General features: G+C 41.7%; 1 protein-coding gene across 1 annotated transcript in view; it reads left to right on the forward strand.

The window, feature by feature from the left end:
- The window catches only part of LYL1 (LYL1 basic helix-loop-helix family member), an 18,542-nt gene extending 2,345 nt beyond the window's left edge, over positions 1–16,197 (forward strand). The window contains exons 2-4 of the mRNA XM_075206716.1: positions 1,500–1,838; positions 10,784–10,875; positions 15,080–16,197. Of these exons, the coding sequence (XP_075062817.1) occupies positions 1,549–1,838; positions 10,784–10,875; positions 15,080–15,555 (858 nt within the window). The 5' untranslated portion in view covers positions 1,500–1,548 and the 3' untranslated portion in view covers positions 15,556–16,197. The remainder of the gene's footprint in view (positions 1–1,499; positions 1,839–10,783; positions 10,876–15,079) is intronic.
- The last annotated feature ends 6,732 nt before the right edge of the window (positions 16,198–22,929 follow it).

Consider the following 22,929-nt stretch of genomic DNA (forward strand, 5'->3'; position numbering starts at 1 on the left):
GAGTCAGAGTGCATAATACTGTAATAAGTTGTACGTAGTAACAGATTTGTGCTTTGATGTTCTGTCCATCAAAACGGTCGTCCCGTTGTAGTCAACTGTGACCCTTGATGTATATCTTGTTATGGTTCACACTTCTAGGAATTCACAGCTAGAGAGTACATGCAGCCAAAACTAAAATATGTGAAGCATTGAAAGAGGATTTATATTAAGAGTCAGATTAAACATTTTCATAGTTTTTATGGTAAAAAAAAAATGACCAAACTGGCAAGACCTCACCTTGTGTGCCCATCTTGCACAGATACGAAGAGATATATCACAGGTGTTGAGAGAGAGATAGCAAACTATATACATATAGTATTGGCTACATTCAAGGATAAATGTACATGTAAAAATAAAAATATTACTAATAAAAATACTCATTAAATAAGGAGTACATTTTCACACAGCATTGAAATAGTCCCATTTGTATTAGAATTAGAGTAGTCCCTTCCATTCTTAGGGGCATATTCAATTCCGATCCGATCCACGGTAACGCGCGTTACCGCGGAAAATGCGCAGTACTGCCGGTAATACGTTACTGCAATAACGCAGATTTTCGTACGCAGCCCTATGGGCTGCCAACGAAAATCCACGTTATTGCGGTACCGCGGATTAGGTTCGCGGCCGTTCTGGCGCGATCCCGCGGATCGCGATCGGAATTAAATATGTCCCTTAGACAGACTTTTAGGAAACTCTCATCATGTATACAAACAAACATAAACATTTGTTTTAGCATCATGTATACTATATAACTCAAACATTATCATTTTAATCAATATTAGATCTACCAATGAGGTTCAAACCACAATCTTAGATCATGGTAACAGGTAAATAACATTTTTTTTGTAATTTTGTTTGTTAAACAACTTTATTTTAGTTTACAAATTTAGTAAAACAAACCGTCACAGACATTGGATGTCATTTGATTTTTCTTTAAGAATTCCTTGGATTTTGCTTCCATCACAAATCCTGCTACGCATTTTCTGACATTTTTTATCTCTTATCCTGCAAAATGGAGCCTCCTTCTAGCATTTGGGTAATATGTGAGTAATATTGGGTAATTAAATGAGTAATATGAGCCATAAAATTGGACCTTCAGCAATAATCGCAGCCTATGCAATGTGTTCTTCCCAACAGAAGATGCTGAAGTTTAAAACTTCCCAGGGGCTTCATACTTTTCCTGTAAAAATAGAAGCATTTGCATAATAATCCTGTTATTGGTTCTTTTTAATTACTTTGAATCTTTTGCACCTTGAAGCAGTTAGTTCACTTTGATTCAGGACTAGATGGCTGTAAAGTGTCCAGTTTTCAAGACCGGTGGAATGTGTACAGTGATCTATAAACCAGACAGAAGATCCCCAAACCTGACTGTCTAGGTGACACCTGACCAGTTCACAACCCTATTGGTGGTAAACACACAGTAACTATTACTAAGTGGACTCCTGCACTCTCGTTTTCAGATGTTCCACATGTCCCATTGATGACAAACGTGCCTGCACCCATGCCACAATGGAGGATGGAAGTTCAGCAGAGAGACAGCCCAATACAGTCGATGCTTCAGTGGTTCCTCTACCACCCAGCTCTCCAGCTTCGCCCTCTGGATCCCTCACAGATGAAAAGCGGGCGCCTGTGGGGACGCATGGACTGCCTGCCCATGTGCCTGTCATCAGCCTGGGCCACAGCCGACTGGCACTGCGGCCAGAACTCACTACTTTACGCCCTGTTCCCTCCTTGATGCTGGCACTGCCAGGGATACGGGCACCATTGTTTCCTGCTCAGTTTCACCCCTATCTGTCCAGGTAAGATTTACAGCTATAAAGCTGTACACTGACAAATAATAATCACATGATAGAGCTTAGGGTAACAGCATTGCCTCTGGGATGGAGGTAGGGCTATCAGCTTGCAATCTCAGGGTGTTGCTAGTGATGAGTGTGGTGATGATTGTTTCTGTGATGAGGTTATTAAATACTAGAGTTAATTTTTGGAGCAGGGTGGGTGAGGAAAGTGTTGATCTCCAGCTGTGCTTCCCTTATTCAGGAACTCAGAACGGACTTCAGTATTATATCTCAGGTTTAGGACTGGGAGTAAAGGCGCTTAGTTACCACATTCTCTTCCCTCTGCCACAAACCAGAGCAGCTTCTCATCAAAGACTAACACAAAATGACCCAGGCACTTACTGGTTTCACCCTTGCCTGCTACCCAGCCAGGAATTGGCCAGAGGGAAAACCCTACCATTTTTAATTTACTGTGTCCAATACCATGTTGAGGTCTCCTACTCTTCTGGAACTCACTTGCAATAACCAAACAATTGAGCTTGGCTGGTAATGAAATTAAAATAATCAATCTTTTTGGGTGTGGGCTACAGATGAAGAGTGACAGGACAGGTTTTGCACTCTTAGCACATGTCGGCATGATGCCCAATGGTCATTTTTGTAAATTCTTTGCTAACTGCAAAAGGCAAACTCAAAATTTCTGTTTGGCACAAGATTCTGTCACATCTAAATGTATATACAAAGCCAGATGCCCAACTAGGTGTCTATGGCTGATCTCACTGGCCTCTGGATTTGAAGAACAGGATGTAACTATCCTTCACTTTCAGGTGGTCAGTTTTCCTCTCACTTCACAAGGGCAATCTCAGATATCTTAATTTTGGCTAGAGTCTTCACAGGCCCAGTTACTAGTCTTTCTTCATAGGGCAGGTCATATGTATCATTCACAGGCCCAGACACCAGTCTTTCTTCATAGGGCAGGGCATATGTATCATTCACAGGCCCAGACACCAGTCTTTCTTCATAGGGTAGGTCATATGTATCATTCACAGGCCCAGACACTAGTCTTCCTTCACAAGGCAGGTCATATATATCATTCACAGGCCCAGACACTAGTCTTCCTTCATAGGGCAGGTCATATGTATCATTCACAGGCCCAGACACCAGTCTTTCTTCATAGGGCAGGTCATATGTATCATTCACAGGCCCAGACACCAGTCTTTCTTCATAGGGCAGGTCATATGTATCATTCACAGGCCCAGACACCAGTCTTTCTTCATAGGGCAGGTCATATGTATCATTCACAGGCCCAGACACTAGTCTTCCTTCATAGGGCAGGTCATATGTATCATTCACAGGCCCAGACACCAGTCTTTCTTCATAGGGCAGGTCATATGTATCATTCACAGGCCCAGACACTAGTCTTCCTTCACAAGGCAGGTCATATATATCATTCACAGGCCCAGACACTAGTCTTCCTTCATAGGGCAGGTCATATATATCATTCACAGGCCCAGACACTAGTCTTCCTTCATAGGGCAGGTCATATATATCATTCACAGGCCCAGACACTAGTCTTCCTTCATAGGGCAGGTCATATATATCATTCACAGGCCCAGACACTAGTCTTCCTTCATAGGGCAGGTCATATATATCATTCACAGGCCCAGACACTAGTCTTCCTTCATAGGGCAGGTCATATATATCATTCACAGGCCCAGACACTAGTCTTCCTTCACAAGGCAGGTCATATATATCATTCACAAGGAAGTTCAGAAGTATCTTTCCCTTTGACAAGAGGCCCGATAGTACACTTTCCTCTCAGGTTAAATCATAAATATCATTCATTTTGACAGAAAGCCCAGATATTACTTATAGCAGTAGACAAGGTTGCTCTTTAATTGTCAGGAGTCCAAGACACTTCTTCCATATTGGTACTGCTCTCTTTTGTTTGTCTATCCCAAGCATGTTTAAATTGCTCTACTGTATTAGCCTCTACCACCTCTGATGGGAGGCTATTCCACTTATCCACTACCCTTTCTGTGAAGTAGTTTTTCCTCAGATTTCCTCTGAACCTACTTCCCTCCAGTATCAGTGCATGTCCTCATGTTCTAATATTTCTCTTCCTTTGAAGAATGTTTCCCTCCTGTACCTTATTACTCTTGATATATTTGAAAGTTCCTATCATGTCCCTCCTTACCCTTCTCTGCTCTTTCCTGGTAAGTGTTGTGCTGTAGGCCATGTACCATTTTGGATGCCCTTATTTGAACAGTCTCTAATGTGTTTATATCCTTCTGGAGATATGGCTTTCAGAACTAAACACAGTATTCTACATGAGGCCGTACCATTGACCTATACAGTGGCATTATTACTTCTTTCTTTCTGCTACTGATTCCTCTCCCTATGCAACCAAGCATCTGACTTGCCTTTCTTATTGCTTTGTTACATTGCTTACCTGCCTTTAAGTCATCTGAAATAGTGACTCCTAGATCCCTTTCCTCCACAGTAGTTTCCATCCTAGTGCCATTAATACTATATTTAGCCTTTGGGATCTTGAGACCCAAGTGTGTGATTTTGCATTTTTTGGCATTAAACTGTAGTTGCAACACTCTTGACCAGGGAACTTTTTTACCTTTTACCCCAAAATATATTTAGATACACTGACGTTAACCACTTGTTTTGAAAGGAAGGAAATCATATATAATTAATTATTGGAATTCAATTTTTTATTTAATCTATTCAAAATTTCTTTGAAAGCGTCAACTTCAAAACTTCAGGTTTTGGAGAAATGATGTTGCTTCATTTTTGATACAAGAGCATCAATATTGGGGCATTTTGATGTCAGAGCAATTTGGATAAAGTCTTCAGTGTCCAATCGATTTCTCTGCTTTGTTTTTATGTTCGTTAGAGTGGAGAATCCTTGTTCGCAAAGGTAGGTTGTTACAAAAGGCCTCCTCATATGCAATTTTGAATGCCTTTGTAACTGTTGACATCCAAAAATATGACAGATCTGCTTTGTTTTCAAATGCGATACGTGCTTCATTATTGCATCGAAGCTCAAGAGGCTCTTCTGGTACAACAGCAATTTCACATTTAAAGGGGTCTACAATCCAACTGACAGCATGTGAATCGGCAGCATTACCCCCAGGAATTTCATTTTTACCCCATTTGGGGTTATTTACCCCTGTTCCCTGACCACTGCTCTTGACTATTCCTCTAGTTTACCTAGATCATCAATCATTTGTTTTACCCCTCCTGTTGTGTCTACCCTGTTGTATATCTTCTTGTCATCTGGAAATCTGCAAAAAGGCATAACTTCCCTTCAATACCATTTGTAATATCACTGATAAAGATATTAAAAAGCACTGGTCCAAATACGGATCCCTGGGGCACTGCACTGGCAACCTTTCCCTCCTGTGAATGCACTCCATTTACTATAACTCTCTGTTATCTATCCTGCAACCTACATTTGCTATTTTCCAGTCCTCTGGAATTTCTCCTGTAACTAGTGACTGGTTGTATAATTCTGTAAATGGTGTTACCAGCACCTTTAAGCTCTTTTAGTATTCTTGGATGTATCCCATCTGGCTCCATTGATATATCCACTTTTAGTTTTGAGAGCTCTGTTAGGGCCTCCTCCTCTGTACTTGTATCTACATCATTTTTATGAGTATACTTGCAAGTTAACTGTGGCCCCTTTCCCTCTTTTTCTGTAATGAATACTGAGCAACTACTAAAGTGCCCCATCATTTAAAAGAGGGGACTACCCTCTTTTAAATGAGGTTACTCCTGAGTTTATTGAAGCCAGGATAGGGGAGATCTGAGCTTTGTCACAGCTCCCTCCCATCTCTGGACTTCTTAAAGCTTTTTATAGTGTAGGGTGGTATTATCTGGTGATCTCAAATGACGGTGCCCCTGATTCTGTAGTTGCCAGGATGGGGTAGGGGAGGGGGGCATTGGACAGTCTTCTCCCCATCTCCTGGCTCTTAAGACTTTTTTTCTGTAGCGCATTTGTTGAGTGCCCTATGCTCAGTGACATCACCACACACCAGCGCCATGACATCATCATTAGGCAGTTCTTCTCCCATGCCCCACCTGCAGGAAATACTGGTGGGAGATGGGTAAGTATGAGTGTCAAGGATGAGTAAAAGCACAAAGAAAAAATGGGAAAGAGAAAAAAAACTTTAAATACTGCTGCCGGTACATGCGGTCTGGCAACAACATTTCTAAGAAACAGAAGCAACCAATGTGGTTTACTAAGAAGGTATTGGAGGTAATAAGGAAAAAAGAGAGCATTTATATTGTTAAAGCTAGAAGGAACAAAACATTCATCATAAAAATACAAGGATGCAGCAAAATATGTAACAAGAGAATCAGGAAGTTCAGGACTGAAGCTATAAAAATGGATTGCCAATTCCAAGTCAAATCCAAAAACATTTTCTAAGTAGATGAACAGCACGAAAAGTAAAACATAATATGAAATATGTTTTTTTTCAGCTACAGTTATGGCCAAAAGTTTTGAGAATGACACAAGTATTGGTTTTCACAAAGTTTGCTGCTTCAGTGTTTTTAGACCTTTTTGTCAGATGTTGCTGTGGTATACTGAAGTATATTTACAAGCATTTTATACATGGCAAAGGCTTTTATTGACAATTATATTAAGTTTATGCAAAGAGTCCATATTTGCAGTGCTGAACCTTCTTTATTAAGACCTCTGCAATTCCCCCTGGCATGCTGTCAATCAACTTCTGGGCCACATACTGACTGATGGTCACCCATTCTTGCCTAATCAATGCTTGGAGTTTGTCAGAATTTGTGGGTTTTTGTTTGTCCACCCACCTCTTGAGGATTGACAACAAGTTCTCAATGGGATTAAGGTCCGGGGAGCTTCCTGGCCATGGATCCAAAATGTCAATGTTTTGATCCCTGAGCCACTTAGATATCACTTTTGCCTTATGGAAAGGTGCTCCATCATGCTGGAAAATGTATTGTTCATCACCAAACTGTTCTTGGATGGTTGGGAGAAGTTGCTCTTGCGGGATTGTGGCTGGATCACTTATAAATAACTTATGGTATAAATTTATTTAAAGGAAATAGCGCAGGGAGCTTATTTATATAATTGCAAATGTACTTATTTTTGATATTGTGCATATTTTGCTATAGGAAATGTCTTGTTTGGGTTTTGTAACTTTGCTAGAGGAAATCTCAAATTAGGCATATGTGGGGAGGGAGTCTGTTTTGATGATAGCAGGAAATGCTAAATAAGTCTATTCAATGTGAGTGACCAACACTTGAATACACAACAGGGAGCCGCTACCTGTATCCAGGCGCGGGCTGGGAGAGGGAAGCCCGGGGGGTACACAGGCGGCCGTATCACATGAAAAGGGATGCGGCCGCGTCATTGATGACGCGGCCGCATCCCCTGTCATGTGATGCGGCCGCCTGTGCGCTGACGTGGCCGCATCTTATGTCATCAGATGCGGCCGCGGGGGAATTGCTGTATTTTGCATCCGGCGGGGCGGCCGGCCGGCCTATCCCCTCGGCCCGAGTAGCGGTCTGACCGAGCGGCCCGGGGGGCCGATGCCCCCCTGCCCAGCCCGCCCCTGCCTGTATCCTGGTTAAAGTGAAAGGAAATCTCTGATCAATGTGATTTAGGATATCACAGATTACTGCAAATTTTGTTAAGTAATTAAATCCATGTTTGGGGAAACATATTGCATCCTGATACTAAAAATAACTCAGACTTCAGGGGGCTTACCCCCTGCGAGGCTATGCCCAAAACTATATATAACAGCACTGGCTTGTACTGAAATGTATCATTATTGTTACATCTGACTTGATCACTGGTACCTTAAACCAGTGGGAACTGTCCCTGTTAGGACTACTGGAGCTAAATAAACATCACTTGCTTGAAAGACCTGCTTGACAACTTCTTCCATGCTGAAATTCCTGTGACCTACAGATTAGACCCAACTCTAATCCATTTCCGGCTGTTTCTGAGGTTTGGACCCAGCATCCAGTACCACCGCTCTGCCCGCTACCCTGCAGCTCTGGCCAGTGTAATAGGCCATGGGGGATCCATCCACAGCAAGCCTGATCTATAGGAAAAGGTCAGGGGTACCAGCCCAGGGGCACCAGCAAGTGGGTACAACAGCAGCAACAGTTACTCAGAAGGAACGCAGTTCTGGATGCCGTGAAATAGTCCAGTGGTGGCAGCAGCTTAAGCCCCTCCTACTGTGGTTAGAGGACGCATTTGGGATAAAGAAAGGGAACGATGGCAAAGTAAGCCAAGCCGGTTTCCAGCAACAACAGACAGGGTGGCATAGGCGGTGCATCCTGTCACAAGAATGTTTTGGTACCATTCTTTATTCATGGCTGTGTTCTTATGCAAAATTGTGAGTGAGCCCACTCCCTTGGCTGAGAAGCAAGCCCAAACATGACACAGGACTGATGGTAGCACTCACCTTTCCTTCTCTGGACAAGGGTTTTTCCAGATGCCCCAAACAATCGGAAAGGGGATTCATCACAGAAAATGACTTTACCCCAGTCCTCAGCAGTCCAATCCCTGTACCTTTTGCAGAATATCAGTCTATCCCTGATGTTTTTCCTGGAGATAAGTGGCTTCTTTGCTAGCCTTCTTGACACCAGGCCATCCTCCAAAAGTCTTCGCCTCACTGTGTGTGCAGATGGACTCACAGTTCCTGGTGCTTGCTGGACGTTCTTGGTCACCCTGAAGCCTTCTTCATAACTATTGAACCTCTCTCCTTGAAGTTCTTGATGATCCGATAAATGGTTGATTTAGCTGCAATCTTACTAGCAGCACTATCCTTGCCTGTGAAGCCTTTTTTGTGCAAAGCAATAATGACTGCACATGTTTCCTTGCAGGTAGCCATGGCTAACAGAGGAAGAACAATGATTTCAAGCACCACCCTCCTTTTAAAGCTTCCAGTCTGTTATTCTAATTCAATCCACATGACAGAGTGATCTCCAGCCTTGTCCTCGTCAACACTCTCACCTGTGTTAACGAGAGTATCACTGACCTGATGTCAGCTAGTCCTTTTGTGGTAGGGCAGAAATGCAGTGGAAATGTTGTTTTTGGGATAAAGTTCATTGTCACGGCAAATAGGGACTTTAAAAAATTAATTGCAATTCATCTGATCACTCTTCATGACATTCTGGAGTATATGCAAATTGCCATCATAAAAACTGAGGCAGCAGGTGAAAATAGGTGAAAAATAGTATTTGTGTCATTCTCAAAACTTTTGGCCATGACTGTACATTCATAAAAGAAGAAGAAACGCCAGGAAATAAGTTGTGTAGCAATAGCCTGTGTACACTATCAATTGTTACTTGTCTAACAAAAATATAGCACCTGGCCTATATGACATCCACCCACGTGTTCTAAACATGGGCAACAGGTGCCCCCACGAGCCTTCACCTGCGGCCCCCAACCCATTTCTACTTTATTGTCAGATTTGTTTATTATAGTTTGTAACACTTCTTTAAAGTACCTGCTGATATGTTATTACAGAGAAGTGTCTCTGTCATTGATTATATGTATTGTCTTAAGTCATTACTGAGCTTAAGTGTAATGTGTAGCCTTTATAAAGTTTAGAGGACCGCACTATGCAACCCTCGAAGTGTATCAGATTGCTTATCACTGATACAGACTCTTATTTATATATATATATATATATTATATAAAATTACATTTTCATACTGGATCTTGGTAGTGTTGATAGTGCAATTGATGTGATATATTTGAATTTTGTGGAAAGTGTTCAATATTGTTATCTGGTACATGAGATGAGAGTACTGGGTCTACAGGAATAAAACTATGAACGTAGGTAGAGAATTGGTTGAAGGACAGAAAGCAAATAGTAGATATAAATGGAACATATTCAGACTGGACTGCAGTTATTAGTGGTAACCACAGAGAACTAGCCCCTTTCCTTTGTAATATTTTTCATTAATGACCTTGTAGATGACCTACAAAGTAAGGTGTTCATATTGACTGATGACATTAAGCTATGTAGGTTTATTTAACACAGAGCAGGACAGGTAAAGAAAGATTTAGACAAAATGACAAACATGGCAGATGAAATTGTAGGTGAATGTAGGGATATTTGCACCTAGGCCGAGGAAATAATTATGCTACTTACACATCAAATGGAATACAACTGAGGAAAACTGAGATATCAAAGGACTTGGGAATACTGGACAGAAAGCTGAGTAGCAGCACACAATGCCAGGCAGTGGCTGTAAAGGCAAATACATTCCAAGGATGCATAAAAAGTGGGATATACACAAGTAGTGCAAACATAGTGTTACCATTGTGCAAAATCACTAGTTAGACCATATCTGAATATAGGGTCCAGATGTGTAAGAAGATCATAGGAGAACTCAAGTGCGTTCAAAGGCGTGCAACTTCATTATTAAATGGAATGGCAGGGTTAAATTATAAAGAGAGGCTAGAAAATCAAAGACTGTTTGGTAAATAAGGCACCATAGAGGTGACCTAATTAATATGTATGAATGTATTTAAGGTCATTGCAAAGATCTGTCTAGTTAACATTTTGTACAAAGGGCCATATAGAAGACAAGGGTCACCAATTTTCAATGGAAGAAAGATAATTTCACCATTATAGGGAGGGGTTCTTTACTGTAAGGGTGGTAACGCTGTAGAATTTCTTACCAACAGAGTTCAGAAATGGGTTGGATGCCTTTCTTGCTAGAGGATAGGAGATTTATAGGCGTGATTGATCCATGGAAGTTTGAGGTCAGGAAAGTATTTATTTTCCCCCTATTGTCAGACTTAGGGTTTCTGGTTTGCTTTCTTCTAGATCAATGTAATGTGATTTATAAAAGGTTGAACCAGAGACACACGTGTCTTGTTTTGAATGTGAAAAGTTTATAGGTTGATTTGGTCAGTTCAGTATAATCTAAACGTTTTCATTTCCCTACTTTTCTTTCAGTCCTTATCTACGTGCCTCTAGTCTGATCCCCATCTTTTCTGGGAGATTTAAGAGGAGAAACTACGCTGACATCATGGAACCACCCTTCATAGGTACAATCTATTTTTTTTTGTTTGTAAAACGTTAATATTGTAGGTTCAAGAAAATGCAGAAACAGTTTAATCCATTGGACCCCAAACGTTCTCAGTTTGAGGCACCCATAGAGTGTCCATTATTTTTTCAAAGCACCCTTAAGCCAAAAAAATGACCAAGTAGTAACCCCGCCTTGCTTACCACCCGCCCTGGCCGCGACACCCCTGTGAGATCGCCACGGCATCCCAAAGAGCCGCGGCGCACAGTGTGGGAACGACTGTTAACCTATTAAAAAAGGGAGAAGACAAAAGCAAAAGGGGAGCAAGGAGGGGGAAGACCAGACATAAAGACGTATCGTCTGCCCGTGCCCTCTGTGAGCCTTGTTTCTCATCACATAAGTCAAACAAAGATCATGCCCTAAATTAAGGAGATATATAGAGCCTTTCCCCACCATTACAAGGTATAAATCCACTGGTGCTCCACTATGTGGATTATCTTCCCACAGTCCCATCACTATAGACAACTAGTCTGTACAATTAAAAGGAATTGTTAATGAATTGAATCCATGCTGCCCTGTTTTGTTTTGTTTTTTTTGTCTTGGGAGGTTTTGATCTATAAACTATTAGGAGTAATTTACAAAGCACAAAACGCCTGAGCTCTGCACCCAAGGAACTAGATGGTCTGCCCAGCGCTTCTCAAGGTGTGCACCTACTCTCTGCTCTAGGATGACTAGAAGAGTGACTACAGGGAGGAGGTATAATCTGATAAAGGCGCACTGTGCAAAAGTGGAAAACATCATATGAAATTCCATCCTCATATCACTCCTTCCAGTAAAAAAATACCCAACCACAAAACTTCAGGTTCTCAAGGAATGCCCTCACTCAACCTAATGCCACGCGTTGGCTGTTGTAAACTTCTGATCCCCTGCAAATACATATTGCTCTGTAAACCTTATTTATCAGAACTCTATGAACAGTTTGCAAGAATACGAGTAGCTTCTGTCAGGAGAACCTCATCCATCAATGAGAGCAGAAACAGTCTGGGAAACAGGATTGTAGGCCAGATCGAATCTCTCTCCAGGAATTCCAAAACATCCCTCAAAAATTCAACTATGTTCTATGTTAATACGGACTGTAGTGTGCATTACGAAACACGGTAGTCAACCACCTAGTAAATGGGTGATTTTTAGCTGGTTGTTGACGTGAAGCGCTGGGCAGAGTGACAGTTTGATGTCTTGTATCAGAAAGGTTGGTCTTATTACTCTGGTTCACGTCCGGTAGGCTGTTCTGAGCAATGGTGTGAGAGATGAACTCTGAATGATGGTCATACGGTGTAAATGGTTGGAGAAACTACGTGAGAAATACAGATAATAGTAATGAAGCCTTATATGCATGGGTATACACCCTATCATTTTTTAAGAATCATAGTGAAAAACAAATGTCCAGGTGGGGTCCTCATTACCATGAAGATTAAAGTAATAGCCTCAATTATCTTACCATGAGCCTGCATGGTGCTGTAGCTAGTTCCTAGTGAATTGTTGAAACTGAATTCTCATGCATTTCAGTTCTAATGGCTTACCTAGTTATCTTTGTCAATGTTTACAAATAATTTTTTTGCAAAATAATTGATACCCCCTTTTTACTTTAATTTTTTGGTTATATTGGTTTGTATATGGCCATGTACCACATTGTAACGGTACCAGACAGGGGATATAAATGTTCAAGTATAACAGGTTAAGCTTTTTTTTCAGCAGTGAAATGTCAAATATTTTCTGCCCAGGTAACAGGTTCTACACCGATGCCCCCAGCGCTGACATGTGCCAGCTACAGTATTTACCATCCTCTGTTCGATAAGGAAATTGGATAAATACTTTATTATGTATTCTGTGCCGTGATTATTGGTGGATGTGCACAGTCCTGGTTGTGTCAGCTGTCTCCTGAATTCTAGGCTCTAGGGGCCATATTTATGAAGCCCAAAACCTTGCGGATACTGCATGGCTTAGGCATTTTAAAATAAAATAGTAATTTAATAAAAGAATAATAGAGAGATATGCGGAGATACCTCCTGCGTTAGGCAAAGTACCTCACAATCCAGCAGTCCCCGTAATATTCAATGGGGACTACGGTGTGGGCAACTTTATCAAGCTAGGAAAGCTTGGCTTTTCTGAACTTGAACGCGATGGCTAACGCCATATGAAGATGTTATTAGCCATTCAATCCCATGGGGAGAACATCGCGACAGAGGGATCTTCGGATCCCTCTCAGGCTGCCTTACTGCTCTCCCCTGCGCTATTTAAATGGCACCTGACTCGAGGTCGCGCATGTGCACTATAGACTGCGGGTTAGAGCATGGAATCTTCATTAGAAAAAAGTCATCACCGGAACAGCCGCCTATCGAATGCACTGTTCCGACATGACTTCTACAGTAAATTGCCCCAAAAAGTAATCTGTCATCGTTGTGATGACAGCTGATATGGGGCAAAAATAACGAAAAATCTTAAATAGGCCCCTAGGACTTGCTTTAGTTTGAGGTCTCTGAGATGTGCATGACTGAACTTTCCCTGTAAGGTGGGTGAGTGTTATTTCACCACTTGGACTGCAGTTCTTATATCTCTCTCCAAAGGACATATCATTGGCACTTACTATCTGAACCATTATATGAACTGCATTTGAACTATTTCTATTCTCCTAAGAGCATATGTCTGACATCCATTTATCTGGACAATCATTGGTCTGATTATCCTAAATATTTTTGGATAAAAATATTAAAGATCCTAACATCTTGGTGGCTGGAGGCCAATATTTTTGTTTATGCTGTTTTTGTTTACAAGCAATGTGATATATTATGTATTTACGTTTTTATTTGGTCTGATTCAGCCTGATTTTTATATGTACTTTATGGCTAGTTTATTCCATTTGGAACTTTTATTGATCTTTACAGTAAATTTGCATCTAACAATTTGTCTACATTATACACTGATTTTACAACACAGCATCTCTTACACTTGTTTATAACAGACAACAGAAGTCAATGAGCGCCTAACCATTATATTGTTTTATATGGTATTATAAGGAAGGGATACCCTTGGTTAGTGCAGCCCTTGCAAATCAATAGGACTAGAGCGCAATCCTATATTCCTTTGTTCCCTGGGACTTGTGTGCCGTGCACTGTTCTAGTTGCATTTCCAGTCAATGGTGCAGGAACGGTGTGTGTGTTGGCGGTTGGATCGAGGAAAGTGTGGTCTTGTGGGTTTGCAGATTCTGTTATCTATCAATCTTGTCTTCCGCTGAGCAGCCTGTGAAGTGAAACATATAAAAGCGAAAGGGCTGAGGGAAGTGGAGAGACGCAGAAAGAGGGAAACTGAGGTGTGGAGGAGGGGGCTATAAATGGTGTAACAGGAAAGACTGTGGGAGCTGAGGGAAGAACCTAGAGAGGGACAAGCTCCTATACCCTTCACAGATGTTGTTGGGTAATAGTTATTGCATATAAGCCAGGCATGTTATGTGTGACGCTGATGGATTTGGCATAAGTGTTACACACGCACAAACTGTGAGAATGACAATCAATGTCATCATCATTTATTTATATAGCGCCACTAATTCCACAGCGCTCTACAGAGAACTCACTCACATCAGTCCCTGCCCCATTGAAGCTTACAGTCTAAATTCCCTAACACACACAGACACAGAGACACAGACAGACAGAAACACAGACTAGGGTCAATTTGAGAGCAGTCAATTAACCTACTAATATGTTTTTGGAGTGTGGGAGGAAACCGGAGCACCCGGAGGAAATCCATGCAAGCACGGGGAGGACATACAAACTCCACACAGATAAGGCCATCGTCGGGAATGGAACTCATGACCCAAGTGCTGTAAGGCAGAAGTGCTAACCACTGAGCACAGGCGCAATCAGTGTTCAATGCTGAAGCAGTTGGTAAATCACTGTTCCCAATGGTATATACTGTATCAGGAAATGTACAGTATCACTTCCAATGCACCTAATGTGATTCTCAAGATGTTTCTATATATAGTAATCTTTATAAATTAATACATTTTGCTTAGTGTTATATTATGAGCATGGCCTGAGGTTTTGTCAATTTTGGGGGTACAATCTGTCAGATGGCAAAGTGTACCTGGAAAGTGTCTTCAAATGATAGCTGCTATGATTGGTGTATTAATGAACTATACTGGTTATTTTAACTCTTATCTTTCCATTCCACAGTACGCCAGCCACAGAAAGTTGCCCGCCGTGTCTTCACCAACAGCCGTGAGCGCTGGAGGCAGCAGAATGTCAACGGAGCCTTCGCTGAGCTGCGGAAACTGATCCCGACCCATCCGCCAGACAAGAAGCTGAGCAAGAATGAAATCCTCCGTTTGGCTATGCGATACATTACATTCCTAGTTACTCTGCTGGGTGACCAGCACAGCCCTCCTCCCAAATCGTCCCCTTCCAAGAGGAGATTCACACAAACTGATTTACCCCAAAAAGTCAAAGAGGGTCACAGTCCCATGCCTAACCTGCAGGCGCGGGAGGAGGAGGAGAAAAGCAGGGGATTCGGGTGCACCGTGTCTCCGCTGTCCGGCAGTTGTGGAGACAGTGTGGAGTCGGAGGAGTCGGAGGGAGACAGAGAAAGTGTTTCATCCTCTGCAAGCACAAAAGTGACAATGATCAGATCAGAAGTTGGAGGAAGTCGGTGAGGATTGGAGAACAGAGGAGATCAAAAGGCTTGGGCATAACTTACTTTCCTTTACAACTTCATTTTGCAACAGTCAGACAGAACCTTCAATGCGCAAAGCTTGGAATAATGGACATTCAGGGTTTTTTTTTACTCATTAAGAAGAAAGCATTCCTTCATTAGCATCAGTGAAGGAACAACAGACAAAGTATTCCACCTTCTATTTGCTCAATCAGTAGTGTGTACTGTGTTTGACTGACAGTAGTATCTACAGAATCACTAAATTACTATAGAGCTTAGAGAAAATAGACTAGTTGGCTACACAAAAAAAATACTTTTCTTTTAAGTATCCATGTAAATGGAAGTATTATTTTGTAGCTCATCACTGCTCCCCTGTCTGGTGTGGGTATTCACATTGCAGAAACATTCAAAGGTTATGGACTAATGTGTAAACACTTTGCTGTGAGATGCTGTAGTTACGTTTTTAGCCTACAGGTGTCGCTGGTGGCATTGCTGACTTTGGACAGGACTTGTCATAGCCAAAAGGCTGTTCCTACAACAGGCATGCGTGCAGGCTGTAAGGATACTAGACTACTGAAAACATACTAATTCTGCAAAGTTCATGCATTTGTATTGTTTCACAATAAATTACATGTTGATTATCGTTACGATTGGTTGGTTATGAAATGTAGACACTACTGCGGTGCCGACTGTATGAGTCTTTACTAAAGAATGCTCATTTTAATTGTATGTATCACCTACATAGTGTTATGCATGTCTTGTTGCTATCCAATAACGATTGTCGATTGCCTTAATGTGGTTCTAAAGCACAATGTGATTTAATAGCCAAAAGAAGCAGAATAACAAATCAGAGTAAAACAAGTACAGCCGTTACTTATCGCAGGCGCTCTGGATCCAGTGTACAGTCATTCAGGCAGGGCCATCTTAACAACATTATGGGCCCCCGGGCAAAGCAGTGCACCGGGGCCCCTAGATATAGACATAGACATAGATATATAGAAACTGTACATCATTGGGAACCAGTGACATCACCGAGACGAGACAGCCTATTACATCACTGTACATCACTAGGGAACCAGTGACATCACCGAGACAGAAATGAGGGTGTAGCCTATCACATCACTGGAAACCAGTGACATGGGGCAGCACGGTGGCTAAGTGGTTAGCACTTCTGCCTCAGAGCACTGGGGTCATGAGTTCGATTCCCGACCATGGCCTTATCAGTGTGGAGTTTGTATGTTCTCCCCGTGTTTGCGTGGGTTTCCGGGTGCTCCGGTTTCCTCCCACACCCCAAAAACATACTGGTAGGTTAATTGGCTGCTAACAAATTGACCCTAGTCTGTCTGTCTGTGTATATTAGGAAATTTAGACTGTAAGCCCCAATAGGGGAGGGACTGATGTGAATGAGTTCTCTGTACAGCGCTGCGGAATCAGTGGCGCTATATAAATAAATGATGATGATGTATACAGGTACAGATATAGAGATAGAGATAGATAGATGTACTTGCTCAGTGACCCTTGAAGGTTTTTTTTGCAGGTTTTTTTCTTTTGCAGGATTATTTATTCTCATTAAGAGCTGTGCCTATTGGGCCCCCTTGCCAGTGGGGCCCCTGCCATTGTGCCCAATGGAAAAGATGGCCCTGCATTCAGGTCTGAAGACTGTGGTCAAGTAGACTGTCCACTAGGTCCACAGCCCCTGCTTATATACAGTCAGTGAATACAGTAAAACAAGGCAGATGATGTGGCTTGCTTCTATAGGTCCAGGCTTCAGGAGGCTCCAGTGTAAGGCAGGTCATAGGCCAGTTCAAATGAAAATATCCAAAGGAGGGGGTCAGCTCTCCAGGGGATGCACTCTGAGAATCCAGTTAAAAGTAGTCTATTTACATTACACAGTCAGTATAATTTTAAACATTTATTCCCTAACATCGCTAACTAGAGTATGCAATGTGCGATCCCTTCGGCGAATGAACCGGACAACTGCGTATAAATAGAGAATTAAAATAATACTAAACATGACATGTTTCCTGTAACCTGAACCTTTGATTTCACTAACATTTATATAACTTATAATATTAACCGTGAATATTGCTACATTTTGACATAAATAACTACGATTAATGTGTACTAATTACAAATGTGTATGTTTGTGTGAATGTGTGTAAATGTGTAAATCCTGTTATTACCATGTGTTGCGGCTGGATACACTTCTCCACGTCGTAGCGTGCTCTGCGCATAATTTTCAGACAAAGACGATCAAGTTGTTAGATATTAATTGAAATGACTATATCTAATTGCTGACTTCGACAATAGGGTGGAGGCAGCCATTTTCCGGTTGGAGCCAACATTTAAAGGGGCCACTCATTACCCTTAACCTCAGTAATATGTTACAACAATACATTTAATCAATGAAAGTGGCATTTTAAACAAGTGTTACAAGCTATAACAAGCAAATCTAACAATAGAGCAAGAAGGAGCTAGGGGCCACAAGTGAAGGCTCATAGGGCCACTTGTGGCCCTGAAGCCGACTATTACCCATTACAGCTTTAACGGTGAGGTTCCCCGATGAGGTGAACCGGATTCTAAAAAACGATTTGCAAAGTGAATCTGTCCTGGATTCTGTTAAATGGTAGCGCTGGATATCTGAATATGCAGTTATACACCACACACAACAGTAATATATGTAATTGAAACGGCCTCAATGTCCTCTTACACACGATTAAATTGAGCCATGAATGTGGCTAAACCATTCAATATGTTAGCAAAAACAAATGTAGTTTCATTTTTTTTTTCAACAACTTTATTTATTCAAGGTTTAGCAGATAACAGCAGACTAGTAACAACATAAAAGGGCATTGTATGTCCAAACACTCGAAGGCTTAGTAGAGCACAAGTAATAACAACAATAATAAATTGAAGTGAAAACATCCGAAAAAAACAACAAAGGGTGTTCTAATAGAAGGTTATGAACAACAGGTGATGAACCAATTTTTTATAAGGAGCAAAAATGCAGTTTCATTTGATTAAACGGGTGGTTGTAAAGTGGTAGAAGGCTGCACTTTGATGTGACTTTTACTCTTATGTTTTTCACTCTAATCGGTTGGACTACAAGCCTGTTTCCAGGATGACACTGGATTCCACTTGACAATGTTTTTAATTGCATTGTGTTATATTTTCCAGAGTTAGTTGCTTCACGAAAGATCTCAGGATTACAATTGTTGGCAGCCTGTGGTTTGTCAGGCTGTTCCCCCCCCCAAGAATGTACCAATTCAGCAGCTGACAGAGTGACCCGGGGTCTGATCTATGTAATGCCCAGAACAAAAGAATGGACTTTGTTGCACGAGGACCACTAACTGACCTTGTAGAAAACAATGACTGGACTGCAGAGCTAAGGCGTGGACAGTATGGGGGACTTCGTGCATTCTGTGTGGCTGGCTGCAGCAGTCACAGTTTCCCACAATGCTTTGTGACAACATGACAAATAGAGAGTGTAAACTGTGACGTGTGTTTTCTGTGGATGAGTCAAGCTGATGGAAGGGATGTCACTTAGTTAAGGTTTCCGGTTTTCCTATAACTGCCTTGTTTGCTTTTCCATTTGAAAACAGGAATCAAATTGCTGATGCACGGAGTGAGAGTGTGTCTCTGTATAGGGATGTTTTTAACGACAATGTGCACTATGGTAAAAAAATCACATTTCTGGGAGCTGAGCACTTTTCAACCTATGAGGGAAATGTAAAGAGCTTGGGCTGTATATTCTGGGCAGCATGGTGGCTTAGTGGTTAGCACTTCTGCCTCTCAGTACTGGGGTCCTGACCATGGCCATATCTGTGTGGAGTTTGTATGTTCTTCCCGTGTTTGCGTGGTTTTCCTTCCACACTCCAAAAACATACTGGTAAGTTAATTGGCTGCTATCAAAAATTACCCTATTCTGTGTTTCTTTGTGTGTGTGTGTGTGTTAGGGAATTTAGACTGTAAGCTCCATTGGAGCAGGGATTGATGTGAGTTCTCTGTACAGCGCTGCGGAATTAGTGGCGCTATATAAATAAATGGTGATGATGATATTATTATGTTGAATAATTTACGTTTAATAGGTTTAGGAGGGAAGTGCGTCTCTAACACAAACATATGTCCCAACATTTAAAGTGCAAAATCAGGTCAAAATAAGCCCCATCGCCAACGTGCTCCAGGGCAACATATGTTTGTGGTATTCTTATATTTGAGGTCACATTCGCTTTCCAATAAGGCCTGTAAATTGGGACATTTCCACCAAAATAAGAATATTGAGAGGTAGGTACAGCATAGGTACACAAAGTGTGACTGGCAGATTTGCAGACTTGTTTTACAGAAATATATTGTGTGGAGAGATTGGTTTGTACACAGGGGCAAGAATGTCGCAGTAGCTGAAAGTATTGTAATTCCTGCTGTTTGACCAGTGTCAGATCCCATAAGGATACTGTCCTAAAGATGTGTGGGGGGTTACAGCTTTCTGGGAGGGAGTGGGGGAGGGAATGTAATGGTTGGAGTGAAGAGGGTTCCAGGTCAAAGGAGTTGGCAGAGTTGGACAATGAGGTAAGATGGGGACACACAAGGGCAGGTTCTAGGTATGAGGAGAGTGATTCCTATGTTCCTTAAAAAGCCATGGAGCCAATACGGTGTCAATTTGCCTTGGTGTCACACTTGACTCCACCCTCTGCTTTATTTCACACATCCAGACTCTCTCCCAGTCCTGTTGACTACACCTTAAAAACATTGCTAGAACACGCCCCTATCTTACTCAACATGCTCCTAAAACTCTTATTCATTCTCTCATCATCTCCCGTCTTGACTACTGCAACCTCCTGTTATCTGGCATTCCTGGCACCCATATATCCACACTTCAATCTACCCTAAATGCTGCTGCAAGACTGATCTTCTTCTCTCACCGCTCCACATCTGCTGCACCACTTTGCAAATCCTTACACTGGCTCCCTGTGTCCTCCAGAATACAATTCACATTACTCACCCTTACCTACAAAGCCCTCAACACTACCCCTATATACATCTCATATCAATATAGACTCCCTTCCGCCCTCTTAGATCTACCTCTGACCTGCGCCTTGTCTCATCTCTGATAACCACCTCTCACTCCCGTCTACAAGACTTCTCCCCTGCTGCTCCCCCCTTATGGAATTCCCTACCACGCTCAATCAGATTTTCCCACAGCCTTCAAATCTTTAGACGCTCTCTGAAAACCCATCTCTTTTTTAGAGGTGACCTTATCCTCGATAATACTAATCACATTAATATACCCTGACAATTGTCCCAATCTTCCCTCTAAGCCACACTAGCTCCTCTTGTTTTAGCTGTGCCCTCTTCCACGTAGAATGTAAGCTCTCTAATGAGCAGGAACCTTCATACCCTTTGTTTTCATGTTTGCATTTATTTTGTCTACCTTGCATGTCCTTGTTTTATGTTCGTCCTGTTTTCCCTATTGTATGGTGCTGCGGAGCACTGTGGCGCCCTACGAATCTACGATAATAATAATAATAATACTTTTGTAAAAAGATCTGCTTTATCATGAAGATGATATGGGATTTTTTTCCCACACATGCGACCTGCCAGATGTGTTTTTTGACCGCTGAGAGAGTTGGTGGGTCTCCTTGTTTCCATTGGGAACCGATAAATGATTTGGCTGTGGCCAAAATGTGTAGACTTTCTAGAAAGATTTAGAGGAGGGTAAGAAAGAAGCAGTATCCACGAGTCTCTAGAAATTGGGGTTTCCATCCTGGATTGAAGAATTCCATGAATCTTGTCCCAAAATAAGGTTAACTTAGATGTGGAAGAAAGTTCCCCTGTGACCACAGTTCTTCCAGAAGCTCGGATCAGATATTGGGAAAACCTTACTTAACTTGTCAGGTGTATAATACCAATGATAATATTCTTTGTATACCTTATTTTTAATCAGTGTGGATATTGAGGCTCGAGATGTACTCTCCCCGATCTCCTGCCATGTGTCTTCTTCAGGTGACAGACCCAGGTCCAATTCCCAATCTAACTCATGTCAAGGGTGGGAGTCCAGTGTGCCTAATATTATATTGTAAATTATGGAGATCATACCTCGTCTAAGGGGAGATTGTAGACATAGTTTTTCAAATGGGGTAAGTGAACCTAATGCTTCTTAAAATACCTTGGATCCAATACTTTATTTTTAACAGAACTGTAGGGTAATGTCAGAATAACACTGGACAACGTATTCACCTTCATGATTCAGGTCTGGAAATTTAAATTTCAGGTTTAAAAAAAGTCATTATAGCACTGTAATAGTTACACAGAGAGATAGAAGGTATCTTCCAGGGGTGTGATGTGCTGCTTGTATTTCCACCCACCGTCTACGTTTTCAGTGCCAACACCCAGATCAGTCTTCACACAGCATGCAACATGTAACTGGTGTGAACTTGACCTGTCAAGGGTCGTCCCAGGTGAACCTCTGCCATTCTTGTCCAACACAACTCAGCAAAGCAAGTATGAAAGGTGGATAATCCATAATAGTATTATATTTTTAATAACGCGCCTCATTCAGACGGGTGGCCAAGGTGGGTCCAACTCTGCCTATTAAATTTCTTTAGGTCCCGATGACCAATTTAATGTCAGTAGAAGAGGTACAATGAGAGAATAAAGTGGAGAGGAATGTGTGGGGTGACAGATTTGGAAGGTACAAAAGAATAGAAGACTGTGGGGTGGTAGAGAGGTTTGTGAGGTAAACAGGAAGAGGAAAGTGTGATAGAGGGCTGTGGAAGGAACACAGGGCCTGATTCATTCAGGATATTAACTTAAGAAACTTCTTATTTCAGTCTCCTGGACAAAACCATGTTACAATGCAAGGAGTGCAAATTAGTATTCTGTTTTTCACATAAGTTAAATACTGACTGCTTTTTCAGGTAGCACACAAATACTAGATAGCTTATTTGTACACTGAAATTTAAAGTTGATCTAGGAAAAAAAAGCTAGTATTTAACTTATGTGCAAAATAATAAACTAATTTGCACCCCTTGCATTGCAACATGGTTTTGTCCAGGAGACTGAAATAAGAAGTTTCTTAAGTTAAGATCCTTAATGAATCAGTCCCACAGAGTGAAGAGAATGTGGAGCGAGAGAAACATTTGGAAACCATAAAGAAAAGAACAGCGTGGGGTCATAGAGAGATTTGGGAGGCACACAAAGATAGAAAACTATGGGGTGATTATGGAGAGGGAGAGATTTTGAAGATACAGGGAAAAGAAAGTGTGGGGTGATAGATTGGGAGGGTAGAGGAAAGTGAGGATGATGGAGAATTTTGGAGGTACTCGGAGAAGTGTAGAGATGTGCCCGGTGCCCATGAAGAGGGCGAAGACGTCCGCTA

Source organism: Mixophyes fleayi, chromosome 4 (genome assembly GCF_038048845.1).
Source record: "Mixophyes fleayi isolate aMixFle1 chromosome 4, aMixFle1.hap1, whole genome shotgun sequence".
Classification (NCBI taxonomy): domain Eukaryota; kingdom Metazoa; phylum Chordata; class Amphibia; order Anura; family Limnodynastidae; genus Mixophyes; species Mixophyes fleayi.